General features: G+C 40.3%; 1 protein-coding gene across 3 annotated transcripts in view; it reads left to right on the top strand.

The window, feature by feature from the left end:
- Positions 1 to 17,807, top strand: part of SBF1 (SET binding factor 1) — an 89,985-nt gene that overhangs the window by 55,239 nt on the left and 16,939 nt on the right. For all 3 annotated transcript variants that reach the window (XM_069979677.1, XM_069979669.1, XM_069979686.1), the window contains exons 18-28: positions 50 to 205; positions 583 to 839; positions 964 to 1,136; positions 4,665 to 4,738; positions 4,889 to 5,084; positions 5,455 to 5,582; positions 7,058 to 7,233; positions 10,683 to 10,822; positions 11,759 to 11,963; positions 16,551 to 16,747; positions 17,265 to 17,396. In XM_069979677.1, coding sequence (XP_069835778.1) covers positions 50 to 205; positions 583 to 839; positions 964 to 1,136; positions 4,665 to 4,738; positions 4,889 to 5,084; positions 5,455 to 5,582; positions 7,058 to 7,233; positions 10,683 to 10,822; positions 11,759 to 11,963; positions 16,551 to 16,747; positions 17,265 to 17,396 — 1,834 coding nt within the window. The remainder of the gene's footprint in view (positions 1 to 49; positions 206 to 582; positions 840 to 963; positions 1,137 to 4,664; positions 4,739 to 4,888; positions 5,085 to 5,454; positions 5,583 to 7,057; positions 7,234 to 10,682; positions 10,823 to 11,758; positions 11,964 to 16,550; positions 16,748 to 17,264; positions 17,397 to 17,807) is intronic.

Here is a 17,807-nt window from a genome sequence, read left to right as displayed (position 1 = left end):
GCCATGTTCATTTTTTAAAATCATCTGTGTTCGTTTTGTATTTTTTCAGAAATTAAGTCCTGGCATCACACAATTTGCATACAGCTGTGTACAAGAACATCTAGTTTGGACCAACATGCAGTTCTGGGAAGCCATGTTTTATGGTGATGTTCAAAACCACATCAGGGCTTTGTATGCAAATTCTGAAGAGGCTGCATCTAACCTGGTAACTAGACTAATTTGTCTTCATTTTTCACTTGTAATGGGATTTGCTGAGTGCATTTTTATTTGTGGGATGTACATAGCTGGGTTTTTGCATCCAATACCCCAAGGGTTTTTGGAACTCATCTCCATATTAATTACAAGACGGCTATCTGCACTAGTGAGCTTAATCTGTAGATGCAAGGTATCTTTAAACCACCTAAAACCCAGTGACAGGTCAGCTTCAATATCTTAAATTACTGTGAAAAAATGTATACTGAAAATTGTGTATTTAATTCATCATGTTCCATTTTGTTACGCTACAAACATGACAATAAATCAGTGTGCTGACTGGACAGTAAGATATACTTTATGTTAACGCCTCAAAATATGTTTTACCAGGATGAAGGTGAAGTAGAAGAGAGATCGGCCCTGGAGTTAGCAGCTGAGCAGTGTCGTCTTTGGCCAACACTTCCACGTGAAAAACAGTTAGAACTCATTCAGAAAGAGGAGAGCACTGTGTTTAGCCAGGCTATTCACTATGCCAATCGTATGAGCTATCTTCTTCTGCCATTGGACACCTCTAAAAACCGCCTTCTGAGAGGGGGAGCTGGATTAGGAGATACAGAAAGTGTAACTAACAGCTTCATTACCAACAGGTTACTAATGGGACCACTGTCTTGTGTATTGTTGTGTATGGTGTATTTATTTTTTATCCAGACCTTACAGTATTCAGTTAAATAACGCTACTTTTTTTTTTTTTCTTCCTTTACAATATTTCAGCATGGCGGGCAGTGTTGCAGAAAGTGCAGACACAGAAAGTGGGTTTGAAGATTCTGAAGGTTCAGATGTAGCTCATTGTGTTGTCCGATTTATTACCCGTTTTGTGGACAAAGTGTGTACAGAGAGTGGGGTTACATCTGATCACCTCAAAGGCCTGCATACGATGATCCCAGGTGCAGTATCCTTTCTTTTTACAAAAGGCTATGTGTCATATAAAGCGTGTCTATTTTGTAGAATAAAGTTTAGTAGTATTCATTGAATTTTTCCACACCAAAACTAAGGACAAGAGTGGCGCTCTTTCTGGGGAAAAATGTGGCCATGTTTTCCAACCCTGTTAACCCTTAGGCGACCCTGGACGTGGGCCGCGCTCTGAACCGCCACAGTCCTGGGTGCGGCATGTAGCCCGTGACCGCGGCTATTAGCTATTATTTGACAGCTGTATCCGATTACTTGAATGCAGCCATCCCTGTTGTCTAGTGGGGTGGATCGCTCCACCGGGACTTTGTCCCGGAGGAGCGATCCACACATCCTGCTGCCGCCGGGCTCAGCGCCCTAATGGCGCTGATCCCGCCTCGGCACAGGATAGATCTCAATGAGAGATCAGTGTGCTTATACTAGAAGTCCCCCAGTCCCCAAAGTGTAAAAGTAAAAAAAAATTTTATTAATAAAAAGCCCCCTCCCCTAATTAAAGTTCACTCCCCTTTCCCATGTTATAAATAATAATAAATAAACATGTTTGTTATCGCCAGGTGCGTTATCGCCCAAACTATTAATTTATCTTATTCCTGATATCGCAAGGTAAATGGCGTAAGCGTAAAAAAATCCCAAAGTGCAAAACTGCGCATTTTTGGTTGCATCAAATCCAGAAAAATTGTAATAAAAAGCGATCAAAAAGTCGCATATGCGCAATCAAGGTACTGATAGAAAGTAAACATCATGGCGCAAAAAATGACACCTCACACAGCCCCATAGACCAAAGGATAAAAGCGCTATAAGCCTGGGAATAGAGCGATTTTAAGGAACATATATTTGTTAACAATGGTTTGAATTTTTTACAGGCCATCATATACAATAAAAGTTATACATGTTACATATCAGTGTAATTGTAACGACTTGAGGAACATATATAACAATTCAGTTTTACCCCAGGGCGAGACGCGTAAAAACAGAAAAAAAAAAAACAAATAAAAGAAATGCGTTTTTTTGTGTGTTTTTTTTCAATTTCACCACACATTGAATTTTTTTTTCTAGTTTTCCAGTGTACTTTATGAAAAAAATTCAGCCTGTCATTGCAAAGTGCAATTTGTGACGCAAAAAATAAGGGCTCATGTGGGTTTCTAGGTGAAAAAAAGCAAGTGCTATGGCCTTTTAAGCACAAGGAGGAAAAAACGAGAACGCAAAAATTTTAATTGGCCCGGTCCTCTAAGGGTTAAGCAAATAGGTTTGTTTGTGTCAGATACCACTATTCAATGCTCTATTTTGTCATGGTAAATGTGTGGTGAAGTCTCCTACCTCTAAGGGAAGGGTTAACATGGATAGTTCTGTGCACTACTGTTCATTATCAATCTGGAGCTTTTAGCAGCTCCCACGCAATGTACAGCTGAAAGAACCTAACTGGCATAGAACATATCTATCCATTTTTTAAAGTGACGCGACTGTATCAAACAGATGAATTATAACATTGCTCTCTGTTATTATTCTAATAGTGCAGGACATTTCATATCTGTTATAGCTTTAGAGTGGATATAAATATATAATAAAGTGTACCTGTCATTAAAAAAAAAAAAAACAATTGACAAGTAAAAAAGGATGTGTTGAAGGTTTTGATCGGTGGGGGTTTTGCTGCCAATCAGGGGAACGAACGTGGAGCAGAGCATGCACTTATAATAGAACTGCCTAGACGGGGAACGCTGCAAGCTGGGGAGTGAAATGTGCTGGCTTGTTCTCCTGATCTGTGGGGGTCTCAGCAGTAAGACCCTACTGATGTTAACGTTTGATGTGTTGCTGTGACGTGTCAAATGTTTTATTTATTATTTTTTTTACAAGTACACTTTAAGCTTGGTAAAAACCCTTTAATGTATTATATATTTTTTATATGAGATTAAGATCGTTTGAAGGGTTTACATTTAGAAACTTAGAATATTGGCAGAAAAAGACCACTGGGTCCATCTAATCTGCCCTTTTAGGATCTCCCTCCTTATTATCGAAGGGTAGTTGTATGTTTATCTCCAGCATGGTTAAATCCAGGTATTGTACATTTACCTACCACATCTGCTGGAAGTTTTGTTCCAAGTATCTACTAGTCTCTCTGTGAAGTAATATATATTCATATGTTGTTTCTGATTCCCCCCCCCCCCCCCCCCCCCCCATATCCATCATCAATACCCCTTCCCTATATCCATTCCCTTCCTTGGTTTATCTTAATGGATGTGTTCCATATTTCAAGTGTACAAACTATATAATTATTTATAACCATTATAATAACTACTAGTAAATCTTAAGCAGTCACCTATATAATGCCAATCACTACCCAGCATGCCCTCTCATGTCTATTTATACTATATTGCTATTAGCAACCTAGACTACAGCAACATGGGAGGCGGCAGAACCACCATCTTACATGGCATCCCACACTCAGAAGTAGCCGAGGGCTTATTTATTTTGGAATGTATTGTTTCAGTGGTTGAGGATTTACATCTCTCCCACAGATCTCTAGTTCACTGACCTACCTTACAGATAAGAACACCTGTAGGATTAATGTCTATGGATCACTACCGCTTCCATTGATCTTTTTGTTAGCTGCATAGATTTGTATGCATTGAATGAACAGTGCTGACTGCGGGTAACCAGAAGTTTATTTAATTCCGTACCTGTAAGAGCGAGCAGTTTGATGGCATAATCTGCCTCTCTGGTAGTTATGTTACTGTTCCACTGCAGAACAATAAAAATACTACAAAAAAATAAAAACAACTTGTGCAAAAATTATGAGCAATTTTGCCACGCTACACTGACATAGGCAATGAGAGATCTTGCTATAGTCATTTGCGCTGAAACATCTACTGTATGTATATATGAATGTGTGTGTGTGTGTTAAAACATATATATATATATATATATATATATATATATATATATATATATATATATAAACACTTCTGCTTCCCATTGGATGATGGAAAAAAAAATCAACTTTAGGGTACGTTCACACGTACAGGATCTGTAGCAGATTTGATGATGCAGATTTGAAGCTGCAGATTCAAAGCAAATCAATTCTGGGCCATCAGATCTGCTGCAGATCCTGTACGTGTAAATACTCCCTTAAAAATCTCCCACCAGTCATAGTGTGGACCTATATAGCTATAGTTACAGACTATAGACCAATCCATATTTAGTCTGACATGCAGTTATCCTCCTTACTATCTTTCCCTGTGTTTCTACCTTACATTTAGTAGGTTATGGCTGAGGCTTTATCTAGTTTTATCTAATTTGGCATAGAGGCAATAACGTTTGGTGTACATACCCTTTATAGTTTGTGGCCCTGACTAAAATGCAATATATATAGTTCTATTTAAGTAATACTCAAAGGTTAGCTTTCAGTGAAGCTTTTTTAATGCAGATTACTGTACTGTGTATAGCTAGTTGGTGCACCTGACTACATTATATGATTCTTGTGTCTTTTTATTTTGCTGTTCTTTATGTAGACATTGTTCAGATGCATATAGAGACTTTGGATGCTGTTCACAGAGAAAGTAAGAGGCTGCCACCAATCCAGAAGGTTAGTATATGGATTTGTCCTTTACACAGTGCATGTCATATCTTCAATAAATTATCTTGGTTCTAAATTGGATTAATAGTTACACCTCGTGTGTCCTATATGTCTTTTACATTGTCCTTATTTGTGTTCTTGGTTTTTTAACTTCTATAGCCAAAATTGTTGCGACCAACATTGTTAGTGGGTGAGGATCTGGTAATGGAAGGTCTTCGAGTATATCTTGTACCAGATGGACGGGAGGAAGCTTCAGGTGGTAGTCTTGGAGGTCCACCCCTGCTTCCTGCTGAAGGAGCGCTGTTCCTCACCACTTATCGTTGCATCTTTAAGGGTACTCCAGTGGACCCATTGGGTGAGTTTAGGGGTAGCTATATTATATGGTTTTGTTTATTCCATAATCACTGGCACCTCTGAAGTTTTGTAGCCTGAATTTATAGATTTTAAATTAATTTTAAAGCATTATTCACTAAATATATACCATCTGCCTAGCCTCTAGTTTTTTCACTATTGCTTTTCAAGGTGGTGTTTTTTCACATTCTGTGTGTAATCCTGTATATTTGCAGTGTTAACTCTTTTAGTGCAAAGGTAGAAATATCCCCTAAGTTCTCAGACTTTATTTTGTTCTTTACATTTTTTATTCTCAGTGTAAACCTGTGTATATCTTGAGTCTCAGTAGATAAACAGAAATGATTACCAAAATATTACCTTTTTTTTTTTTGTAGTCGCTGAACAGACTGTAGTGCGCTCCTTCCCTGTTGCATCTCTGACAAAAGAGAAGAAAATCAGTGTCCCAGCTCATCTTGACCAGTATGTTCAGGAAGGACTTCAGCTGCGCTCTTGCACCTTCCAGGTGATTTATTCAGTTCTTTTATTCTTATGGATATATGAAACTGCAGCTTTATTTTCAACTGACAGTGCTTGTTCCATAGGGCTGTCAGGATACTTGTAGTATTTAAAAGGCACATATCACCTATATTTTCTTTTACTGATTAGAATCTGAAACATTTTCTTTTTTTTTTTATCTGTTTCTATTGTGCAATTGTATTTTTTTCCATTTTTGTACAGAAGTATGTGAGCGGCCATCCTCCCTGAGCTGTTTTGACAGCATTTAGCGATGGGCTTTATGGCAAACTCCATGGACATAGATGACAGGACCTTTCCCATTGAGATAAATGTGGGCAGCGCGGTGGCTCAGTGGTTAGCACTTGCAGTGCTGGGGTACTGGGTTCACCTTTCCCTATAATTCTGTACAGATCACTTTACAGCAGTCTCCTCCCTATCATTACAGACAGAATAGGTAGTCTTTACTTTGTTTTAGACATAGTTGTGAGACTCAAACCTCAGGATTTGAGGATTAATTTATAGAACATGTAGCCAGTTAAATTTCCATGGCACTTCCATATATCTGTTCTCAGAGCTTGAATAAAGTGGGGGCTGCGTCCTTAAGACCACATGTTACCAGTGCTCTTCACTGGTGTGTGAACAGTTCCATAATAATTTTCCATTCAAAGACCGATACCAGAGGCACGCACCGATCGTAGCAGAATAATTCTTTATACCAAAGACTGGTAAAGCATGTGGAGTGGATGAGTAACAGGCTAAAGATGTTTTGCAAGTCACAGCCCTCTGGTTGTGACGAAGTACGCTGTGACGTGCGAAAAAGCTGTAGCCTGTTACTCATCTACTCCACATGCTTTGCCGGTCTTTGGAATAAAGATTTTTTTTCTGGTACGATCGGTCAGAGCCTCAGATATCTGTTTTTGAATGGAAAATTATTTTTATGGTACTTTTTTTTTTTTTTTAATTGATAGTAAAATGGAAAATTAGAAGAAAAAAAAATTACAAAAAAAATTCTTTAAAAAAAGTTAACAAAAACTTGATTTGACACATTCCCTTGAAGGCTCAATAAATCTACTGTAATATAACTATATTGCAATATATGTACTGCAAATAAAAGTTTCACCTGGTTGATGCATGAGATTTAACAGACTCATAATGACATAGCCACTACTTGTTTTAAAACTTATTTTTTGTGACTATTACTATATCAAGGTGCCATGTAAGATTTCCCTTGCAGCACTACTGTGGAACACTGGTTATATGTTTTCTAGCCTTTTTATAAAGCTCTTAAAGGGGTTTTCCAGCCAAAATAGACTGATAAGCTATCCACAGGATAGCTCAACAGTCACTGTTTGTCGGGCACTGGCAGTACAAAGTGAATGAGGCAGGAAGCATTATGTCTCTGTTCACTGTCTAGTGGTAGTGACGTGTAACGGCAGCTCAGGTGGATATTGCTACATGTCTGTTACTTTTTTTTTGTTTCAGCTGTTGCGAGTGGCGTTTGATGAAGAAGTGCCTTCTGAGATCTCTGAAGGTTTCCGCAAGCAGCTGCACAAGCTGAGGTACCCCCAGGATGTGCTGGGGACTTTCCCATTCAGTGTTGGTCTCTCCCTGCAACATGCTGTTCAACCTAGAACGAAGGACAAGAATCCCTCCATTAAGTGAGTAAAACCATTTCCTTTTAAAAAGCTACACCGCCTGTCCAGTGCTCCAAAAAGTACCAACCTTTCTCTATAGTCCCTTCCATATGTACATCTTTATGAAAAGAGGTTTTGCACAGTTAATAAATACAAATATTATTAATTTACACCCTCACTTTATCATCTGCTCCTTTGGATCCCATTGTAGGATTGGTTTTACAAATGTTTGGGCTTTATAATATACTATTACAGGTTGTATTCTCAAACAAGATCATGTTCCAATCGTAGTTGTGTGGTGTGCTAATACTCGAATACATTCTCTGTGCCTCCTCTGCTCTGGGTGGAATTGCTTTTTCTTTTCCTGTTTTTGCTTTTAATCTGTTATTTCTTTTGCAATAATTTAGTGTGTGTATGTTGTGTGTCATACTCATGGTGTTATCCTCTTTATAAGCCCCATTTATATAGGGACCCCCTGTCTTTTTCTGTAGCCCCCTCCATGTCAGTGACGTGTTCCATGGCCACCTGGCACTGGGTTTATCTCTTGGCACCTTCCATTTGGAAACGTAAGACCCAACATTTATGCCCAACTGGTCCTGATTTCATGGTGACAAGCCATACTTGCTGGGTGTTCAGCTGCTTCCTGTCTGTCCTAGTTTTAAACTGGCATCAAAAACACTGTATTGGTGTGGAGACTGCACCTACGTTGCCAGCAATCTTTTGAGCTATTGTACAGCATAAAAGTACAGGAAAGTCTTTATATTGGCGCTGCTGTGATATGTTGTCTTTTATCCTAATATGCTGCTGCAGCTTTTTGTTAGGGCAGCATATTACTGCTACAGGTCCATGCTCCTCATAGCCTATATGGCCCAAAAATGTTATGTTGTTTGGCTAATAAGAACACTGTAAGAATATAGTGGACTTATAGTTATAAGCCCACTTTATTCCAGAGAAGAGTACTCCCACACTTTTCTCTCCCTGCAGCTACTTGTCACTGATTGCAAATAGAAATTAAGGGCCCTATTCCACTGGACGATTATCGTTCAGATTATCGTTAAATCGTTCGAATCTAAACGATAATCGTTCGGTTGAAATGCAGTTAACGATTAACGACCGAACGAGAAATCGTTGATCGCTTTAAAAGACCTGGACCTATTTTTATCGTTGCTCGTTCGCAAATCGTTCGCGTTGAATAAGACATCGTTCGGTCGTTCGCAATAGATACGAATGCAATAGCGAATAAATAGCGAAGAAAAAACGATCGCAATTACGATCATAAGTAACGATTATCGTTCAATGGAAATGAGTGAACGTTTTCAGGTCTTTCGCAATAGTGGTCGTTTGAGATCGTTAATCGTTAATGATATGCAAACGATAATCGTTTGGTGGAATAGGGCCCTTAGAATGCAGGGGCAGTGCTTACTCGTGACTTCACCATCTTTTAACTATGAGTGCCTTGTGTTCTTTTTAGTCCTTTTGTTAACCAAAAAGCACAAACTTTTCTTACAGATCTGATTGAATATGATGGTAATCTGTTTTATCAAGCTTAGGCACATAGAATCATTGCTCATAACCAGCAGAGATTACCTGATGCTTTCCATGCATGTGTACAGTACAGGGAGAAGAAGATATGCAGATAATAAACTGGAAGAGAAACATCCAACATGCATCATTATTGTTTTACCTCACAGGAGATGTTGGGGAACACAGTACACAGTAGACTACTGGGAAACCTCATGGAAAATTTACTGATTATTTTCATATACAGTGGTGCCTTGGATTACAAGCGTAATTAGTTCCCGTACCATGCTTGTAATCCAAATCCACTCTTATTTCCCATAGAAAATCATTAAAATGCAGACAATTGGTTCCACACCCCCAAAATAATGATTTTTTTATTCTGAATACCAGGTAAAACAAATGAAACAAACATTTAGAAACAGCTGAATATGTCATTATAAGTTACTGTACAGTAATGGAGAGGATGGGAAACACAAGGGTTGACAGAGACTGCAGGGAGGATGAGGGAATGAGCAGGACATATGTGGGCACAGTATAGCAGCACTCTCTGTCCGGGGAGAGAGGGGTTACAGCTATGGGGAGATTACCTCCGCAGTCCTGTCCCCTGATGTCTGCCCCAGCCTGAAGTGGATCTGCTATGATTTGGAAGGTGAGGGAGACTTCCTGGGTCAGAGTACAGGGCTGTAGACACCGCTATGCAGACCATGCCCCCCCCCCCCCCCCCCCCCCCCTCACACCCAGTACAGGGAGCTCTTAAACCAAAGCATTGCTCTTAAACAAAGTCACAATTTTGAAAAACTGTGAGCTCTTCTTGCAAAACAATCTCAATGAAAGTTACTCTTAAACCGAGGTACCACTGTAATATACTTCAGAAAGTAAGATTGTGGCACTCCCCACTTGGTTTCAGTCTTTTTTATTAACACATGTGGTCTACGGTAAAGAGCAGGACAACACCAAGGGGTGAGTGCCACAATCTTTTTTTTCTTAAGTATATTGTATGCACTTATCTATATATGCTGAGCACCACCATGACTTGGTTATTACAGGCTGAAGTGATTACATCAGACTTCTGGGACAGTAATGCTGGTCATTTGGACTTATGGTCATATGTGGATTATTTACATCTAATGTTTAACAGTCAGGAAATTTAAATTGTTAGTTTAATTAGTTAAGTTCAATTAAAAAAGAACTCTTGCGAAAATTAAAAACACAGAAATGGAGGAGGGGAGGGACACATAATAAGGCAGCTATGCTTACCCATACCCCTGCAGCGCTGTATTACTCATGGACCAATTGCGGTCTCCAGTTTTCCCCGATTTCCTATGTCGTCAAGAGAGGTGGGAACTCCCCACTAAGCCAATCAGTTACTGCAGCTGGGTTCCCCCTCCTTAGCTAGGTCATGATGTTGTGGGAGCTGCAGGAGGCTGTGAGGGTCCATGAGTGGTAAGGCAGCACTGTGGGGACACAGGGAGGGGTAAGTATAGCTGTTTATTCTGCTTTCCCACCCCCTGCCATCACTGTTTTTTTGTTTTTTTTTCCACAAGAGTGCTCCTTTAATGCTAGCATTTATGCTGCTATGCCGATTCCTTAATTGACTAATAGCAGACTGCAAATTCTTTTCTGTATGCTGCGTGGTTCTTATGTTGTGGTTGTCTCTTTTCTTTTCTGAAGTAAGTTGTGCTTTGTGGTGGACCCTTCTTATTCTGCAACAGAATACATATTTGCTTGTATAAATAGTTATTCCTTTCTGTATTCTGCACTGACTTCTCTATTGGAATGCATTGATATTTGTAGTGACGCATAAGGTCTAGACACAGTCACATCTTAGTGCCTGTTTGTCATTAAAATCTGATGTATGAACCTGTCCTTATTTATTAAAATGTCCAAATAGACTACTTTATTGTGTGTCATTTGTTTTTAATCTCTGTCTTGTTGCAAATTATTTCTGCCAGGACCCTCTCTAAAAATCTTATGAAGAATGCTAAGAAGACAATAGGCCGACAGTATGTAACACGCAGGAAGTATAGTCCCCCATCCTGGGATCCCCGAGGGAGTCAGAATTCTCTAGAACAGCAGGGAGATGACATTTCAGGTGGGTGTTTTTTTTCCTGTATCTTGTGTAGGGGAGGAAGCACCAGCACAATATACAAACAGATTTTATGCTGCGTTGAAGAGTCCTTCATTGTTTTTGATGTCAGTAATTTATTTATTTTCGTCTTTTATTATAATCATCAAAACAATGCAGTTTTTAATACAGTAAACTGTTAATATTCTAGATCGTAAATATAGTGCACTGCCTTTCTCCATACAGCGAATTGACAGCTTTCTTCCTATATACGCTATTGAAATCAATAAGCAGCAGGTCAGGGCGGCTGCTGTTAATGAAGATTAGGGATAACTTAGCAAGTGTACATCATAAAAAGGGCTAATGCTCAGCACTCAAGGTGCAAGGGGTAAAGGCAGATATTATAAAATCTGCAAGGTCTCTGTCATTAGTTTATGTTGCTCTTATACAGGGCAGCATAAACCTGTGACGGCGTCCCCAGTCAAGGCCTATTGCAATGTGCTTTCCTTTTTTATTTTTTTTTATATTTTACAGGCATTGGAGATAGATAGATAAAATTAGTACCAAAGGTGGATATAGCCTTTACTTATTTTACTTTACGCATTTAACAGAAAGCTTTAAAAAAAAACTAATGTTCAATAAAATAATTTTGAATAAGATAAAATAATAAAACCATGAGACAAAACAGGTGGGCATGTATAGGCAAACTGCTGTGTGTGTGTGTGTGTGTGTATGTATGTATGTATATATATATATATATATATATATATATATATGTATATGTATGTATATTATATATTTATATTTATGTATAACATTATTTAATTGTGTAAGACTTTTACAGTTTTTAGTTGTATGTATATTATTTGTTTTTACCACTTCGGTTCAGAAATACGTATGTTAACATTGTATTATTGTGTATACGTTACCTTTTACCTTACCATTGACCTAAAAATCTTGCAGTGTCTGAAGACCTGGACAGAAGCACATTGACCATCTCTACCCTTAAGGCCCCTGACAAACAAGCAGGAGGCAATATGGCAGAACGTGCATGCTGTCGTGACTACCAAAGAATGGGACTTGGTACTTTGAGTAATAGCCTGACCCGTGCTAAAAATGAACCTTTCCGGATCTCGACTGTAAACCGCATGTATGCTGTTTGTAACAGGTGAGTGCTAGTGGTTTAGTGTTTGGATCCTATTTTTTTTTCAACTGAAAGGGAACCTGTCACCTAGACAATGCTATCTAATCTATTACCATCATGTTATAGAGCAGGAAGAACTGAGCAGATTCATATACAGTGATCACTCAACTTACAATGTTCCTTTTTGGACCATCGTAACTTGAGACTAGACTCTACATACAATGCTACAGACAGTCCAGATCTGCGGAACATGTAAAAAAAACCTAGCTGATCGACCAATGAAAGTGGCCATCTTACTGGTAAAATCCCAGTATTAGTGAAGTGCATGCACCGGTTTGCTGGCTAGCATCATGTCCTGTACCTGTGCCAGGATAAGTTGTGCCTTTGGGCACCAGTGGAGGGCGACTTCATTTTATTTTTATGGGACCCTATGTGATCTGTCCAAAGCCCAGAAACCGCTCCAGTCCTCTATACAGAAATAAATTTAGAGTCTCTTGTAGCTCTTTCTGACTGATGTATGTAAGGACTTGCTGTATCCATATTAGTTAGCTGCTTATTTTCCCACAATCTCATCACCCCCCCCACCCCCACCTTCTTCATCATTAGGAATGCCACTGGAACATTTTCTCCATGCTGAACATTGCTTAACGATCCAGCCCATGTGCCGGGCGGACACAGGTGGGGAATAGGAGGCAACCTGCCTGGAGCATTCCTAAGGATGAGGATGGTGGGGAGGAGGGACGGAGGGGTGGTGCAAAGTCAGGGCACAGATACTCCCTTTGGGCACGGGGCTGCCAGTTTAAACGTTGTTTTTAAGGACAAAAACTGCATCACCTGCTAAACGGACAGCAGGACAGATCTTGGATTAAGAGCAGCTATCCGAAGGTACAAGTGATTTGGGGGTCAGATTGCGTCGCTTTAGGCTGGGTTCACACTATGTATATTTGAGGCTGTATTTGTGAGGCTGTATAGCAACCAAAACCAGGAGTGGATTGAAAACACAGAAAGGCTCTGTTCACATAATGTTGTAATTGAGTGGATGGCCGCCATATAATGGCAAATATGTGCTGTTATTTTAAAACAACGGCTGTGATATTGAAATAATGGCCGTTATTTACTGTTATATGGCGGCCATCCACTCAATTTCAACATTGTGTGAACAGATCCTTTCTGTGTTTTCAATCCACTCCTGGTTTTGGTTGCTATGAGGACCTGACATGAGGACCAAATACTGCCTGAAATATACATAGTGTGAACCCAGCCTTAAAGCGTAACTGTCATGTTTGTTTGTTTTTTATTGCAGAAATCAGTAGTATAAGCGATTTTAAGAAACTCTGTAATAGGTTTTATCAGCCAAAAAAGCCTCCTTCTGTACTCAAGAAGGAATCTCCCAGCCTCCCCCCCTGACTTCTTATCTGTGCATTATCAGGCAAACACGTCTTCATTACAGAGAAGCCAGTGAAGACGGGCTCTGCTCTCTCCATTGTAAGCCTATGAAGGGGGGAGGGGCTGAGGGAGATGAGGGAGCAGGAAGAGGTGACATGAAGGTCAGCTGTTTGTAGACTCTCTGGGCAGCTAAAACGCTAAATTCAGGTGTCAGAAAGGTCAGTGCTTATCTATGAACTTACTGAGAGAAGATTGCAGGGTGTTGTGCTGTGCAAGACTGCTCCGTGCTCAGTCACTCCTAACAGCCCCTCCCCTCTCCATAGCCACATAATGGACACAGAAATCCTGCTGCTTTTGATGTGAGGGGGGAGGCTGGGAGATTGCTTTTTCAGTACAGAAGGAAACTCTTTTAGTACATAAAACCTATTACAGAGTTTCTTAAAATCGCTTGTACTGTTGATATTTAATGTTTCAGAAAAATGACCCTGAAATGACAGTTACACTTAAAACTTTCATTTTTTCTCATTTTGGGGGAATTAGAACAAATTACCAGTTTTTCATAGAGTTTTGATGCCAACATACAATGGTTTCAACATACAATGGTCGTCCTGGAACCAATTAATATCGTATGTTGAGGGACCACTGTATATCTTAGTGAAAAAGGTTTAGTATAACTTGTAACATGTTGATTGAAATCCCTGATCATTCAATTTTAAAGTGTACCTGTCATATAAAACTTTTGACATGTCATAGAGACATGTCAAAAGTTTTTTTTCTTTTAAATTGTAATATTTATTGAATTTTTCAAAGGGATAAGGCACGCAAAAATATATAAACAAGAGTTTGTAATAACAGTACATTTCAATGTCATAAGACGGAATTGACATTGTCATCAGCCAGAGTGTGTTGTAGCTAACAACATACCTATGCAATTTAAACCATAGAAGTAAGACCGCCCTAGAGTAAGTGGCAATAAACAGAGCAAGAACTCGAGGGTACATGTAGTTTGAACACAAGATGAAGACAAGGGTAGAAACACTAAAGGGAAGATGGGGTTGGAGGAGGGGGGAGTGCTAGAGACATACTGTAGGTGCAATCCATTCAACATGTGTAGGCAGACCTTGTGCAATAGCTTTTTCATCTCCTTTATTTTGGAGATAAGATCCAATTGGGATGGTGGCAAGGTTTTTTTCAAGCAACTAGCAATCAAGGTTTTGGCTGCTGTAAAGATCTGGAGCGTCAGATTAGTAGGTAAACCAATTTGGGTACGCAGAACTGCCATGATGAAAGTACTAACTTGCATCCAATAACCTCGGATGTCTAGACAAGTCCAAAAAATATGGTGAAGGGAGCCTTTAGTGTGTTACACCTTCAACAAGTCTGGGAAATAGAGTTGTTTAGCTTATTCAAAAGTTTGGGTGTGTGGTACTATTTCATAAGAAGTTTATATTGGGTTTCCTTGTATGGGTTACAAATTTGTGGAGGTGGCTGCTGTACTCTAAATAATCTGCCAAGACTCTGAGGAAACTAATTTAGACAAGACAGTCTCCCATTTGTCCATGTAGGCATGCTTTATCGGTGAGTCACCACCTCCTGAATTCAGAATCCTGTAAATATCAGAGAGAAGCTAGAAATGGTACCACAACTGTGGAAATCATGTATGGTACCTGTTCCAAAGACACCACATCCAAGGGTCCTGAACGGCTATAGACCTGTAGCACTGACATCCCACTTGATGAAGGTCTTGGAGAGATTGGTTTTCACACATCTTCGCCTTCTAGTGAGCCCAGCCATTGACCCTCTCCAGTTTGCTTATCGGCCGGACATTGGGGTGGATGATGCCATCATACACCTTCTACTCAAAGCCCTTTCCCACCTGGAGAAACCGTGGAGCACTGTGAGAATAATGTTCTTCGATTTCTCCAGTGCTTTTAACACCATACAGCCGAGGCTACTGAGAGACAAGCTGGTCTTTGTTGGAGTGGATCTCCATCTCTCAAACTAAATCCTAGACTACCTCTCAAATCGACCTCAGTATGTGAGAGCCAGGGACTTTGTGTCAGATACTGTCATCTGTAATTCAGGGGCACCTCAGGGTACAGTTCTTGCTCCCTTTCTCTTCACACTGTACACTGCAGACTTCAGGTACAACTCACCTACCTGCTATTTACAAAAGTACTCTGACTCTGCAATAGTAGGCCTCATCACAGGTGAAGACGACAGGGAGTACAAAGAGGTGAACAGGGATTTTGTTGATTGGTGCCAGCGGAACCACCTGAGGATTAATGCTGGAAAGACCAAGGAGATGTTGGTGGATTTCCGCAAGTGCAAATTTCCTCCAAGTCCAGTGGACATCCAGGGGACGGACACTGAGACAGTGAACATGTATAAATATCTGGGTGTGGTCCTCAATAATAAGCTGGACTGGGCTGATCACATGGACACAGTGTACAGAAAGGGCCACAGCAGGCTCTGCCTTCTCAGGAGGCTGAGGACCTTTGGAGTCCAGGGGGCACTTCTTAGGACCTTCTTTAACTCTGTAGTGGCATCAGCCATCTTCTGAGTGGCCTGCTGGGGAAGCGGCACATCAAACAGCGAGAGGAACAAACTGGACAAGCTGATCAGAAGGGCCAGCTCTGTCCTTGGAAGCCCCCTGGAACCGATGCAGGTGGTGAGGGGGCGAAGGATTTTGTCAGTGGTCAGCGATATCAGGAGTCCTTCCTTCTCGCAGCGGTTAGACTGTACAACCAACACCGACCTATGCAGAGATCACTCCACAAAAAGAACTAAAATAGTCTAATGTTTTTATTGTATCTTTTTTACCTTTTCTTCTCTTTGTCTACTTTAATCGGAATGCCTTTACTTTAACTTTTTAGCTTTTTGTATGTGTAATATCTATGCTGCTGTAACACACTGAATTTCCCCATGGTGGGACTATTAAAGGATTATCTTATAAGACCTCTGGTAGATGTACTCGCCCTATATAGCTGTGGTCTTGGAAGCTGTGGTCTTAGAAACCTCAAACCCGGACCAATCAAAACGTTTGACATGTCAAAAAAGTTTTATGGTGAAACTTTGATTCCAGTGGGCAGTGTCACTCAGTGGACTGGACTCTTTAGCATGGAAACATAAGAGATTCCAATCTTCCAATGCTTAGGTAGCATTTTCATGGTGAAGGGTTCCCTTGAAAATAAGCTGATTTTTTGTTCTGGCTATATTTACCAGCTATCCAGGGCTGCTGATTGTACCACAGACCATTCAGGACAACACCTTACAGAAGATCTCTCGCTGCTATAAACAGACTAGGTTTCCTGTGGTGTGTTGGCGCAGTCCGCGCACCAAAGCGGTGTTGCTGAGGTCAGGAGGACTTCATGGCAAAGGTTTGGGTGGACTCTTTAAATCTCCCAACACAGCTGGAACAGGTGAGTAGCCCTTTTATCTATTTAGTTTGTGCTTCAAAAAACCTATTTGCTGATGGTGATGTGCAGTAAACCCTCTGTTAGCTGATTTATGCTCTTTTATGCACAATGTAGTCATGAGAAATCTTTGCCAGCGTCTAAATGTTAAAGAAAAAATAGTATTTTCATCTTTATTTATTTATCTATATATAGATATATATTATATATATATATTTTAATACACATGCATTAAAAAAAATGTTATGTTCGTCTCTGTGATCTTTTTTATTTTTTATTCACTTTTCCTTAAATGCTACCTGTCACCATGCGCCTATCCACAATTCAGCGGATAAGTTTTGTGCATGTGTTTTATTAATTACAATAGGGCTCGTACACAGAACTGCCTGGGCATGGGACTTTGCCTTTGCAATTGAATCTGCTGGCTTCAGCTGCGGCTCCACACCAAACTCTCGAGTGGTGCATTGTATCTATATGGCCTGCTCTTTTGGAAAAATGTTGCTTACACACTTTCTTTCACCAGGGCCATCACAGACAGATTCCACATCACTGGAGCAGGAAAAATACCTCCAAGCTGTTGTGAACTCGATGCCTCGTTACGCAGAGATGAGTGGAAGAAACACACTGAGTGCTTTTCCCTCAGCACATCTCTATGGTGAGAGAGCTTCCATTTACAGGGGGAAGTAATGTATGTGCTCAAGTAGGAAATGAAAGCTATCTGCTGTCTCTTCACATATGGTCAACAGTGCAGAACTGATATGTTAAATAGGTAGTATTTTTTTTACCTGTTATTAATAAGGTTAAGTTAAAAGGTACTCCAGGCTGGGGTTATTTTTTAGGTACGGCCGGGGAAGGGGTGGAAGTAGAGGCTGCTGGTCACTTACCATGCTGGGTCACGGATCGCACCGCCCTGCTCTTCCGTCCCGCAGCCACTTCCTGGTTAGAGCTGCGTCTTGAGACGTCACGTCTCAAGCCGCAGCTCAGACCAGGAAGTGGCGGCCGGATGGGAGAAAGGGGCAGCGCGATCCGGGACCTGGCACAGTAAGTGACCAGCAGCCCCTATTTC

The sequence above is a fragment of the Dendropsophus ebraccatus genome, chromosome 1 (assembly GCF_027789765.1).
Source record: "Dendropsophus ebraccatus isolate aDenEbr1 chromosome 1, aDenEbr1.pat, whole genome shotgun sequence".
Classification (NCBI taxonomy): domain Eukaryota; kingdom Metazoa; phylum Chordata; class Amphibia; order Anura; family Hylidae; genus Dendropsophus; species Dendropsophus ebraccatus.
Note: the sequence above shows the minus strand (reverse complement) of the source record. Positions and strands in the feature narration are given on the sequence as shown.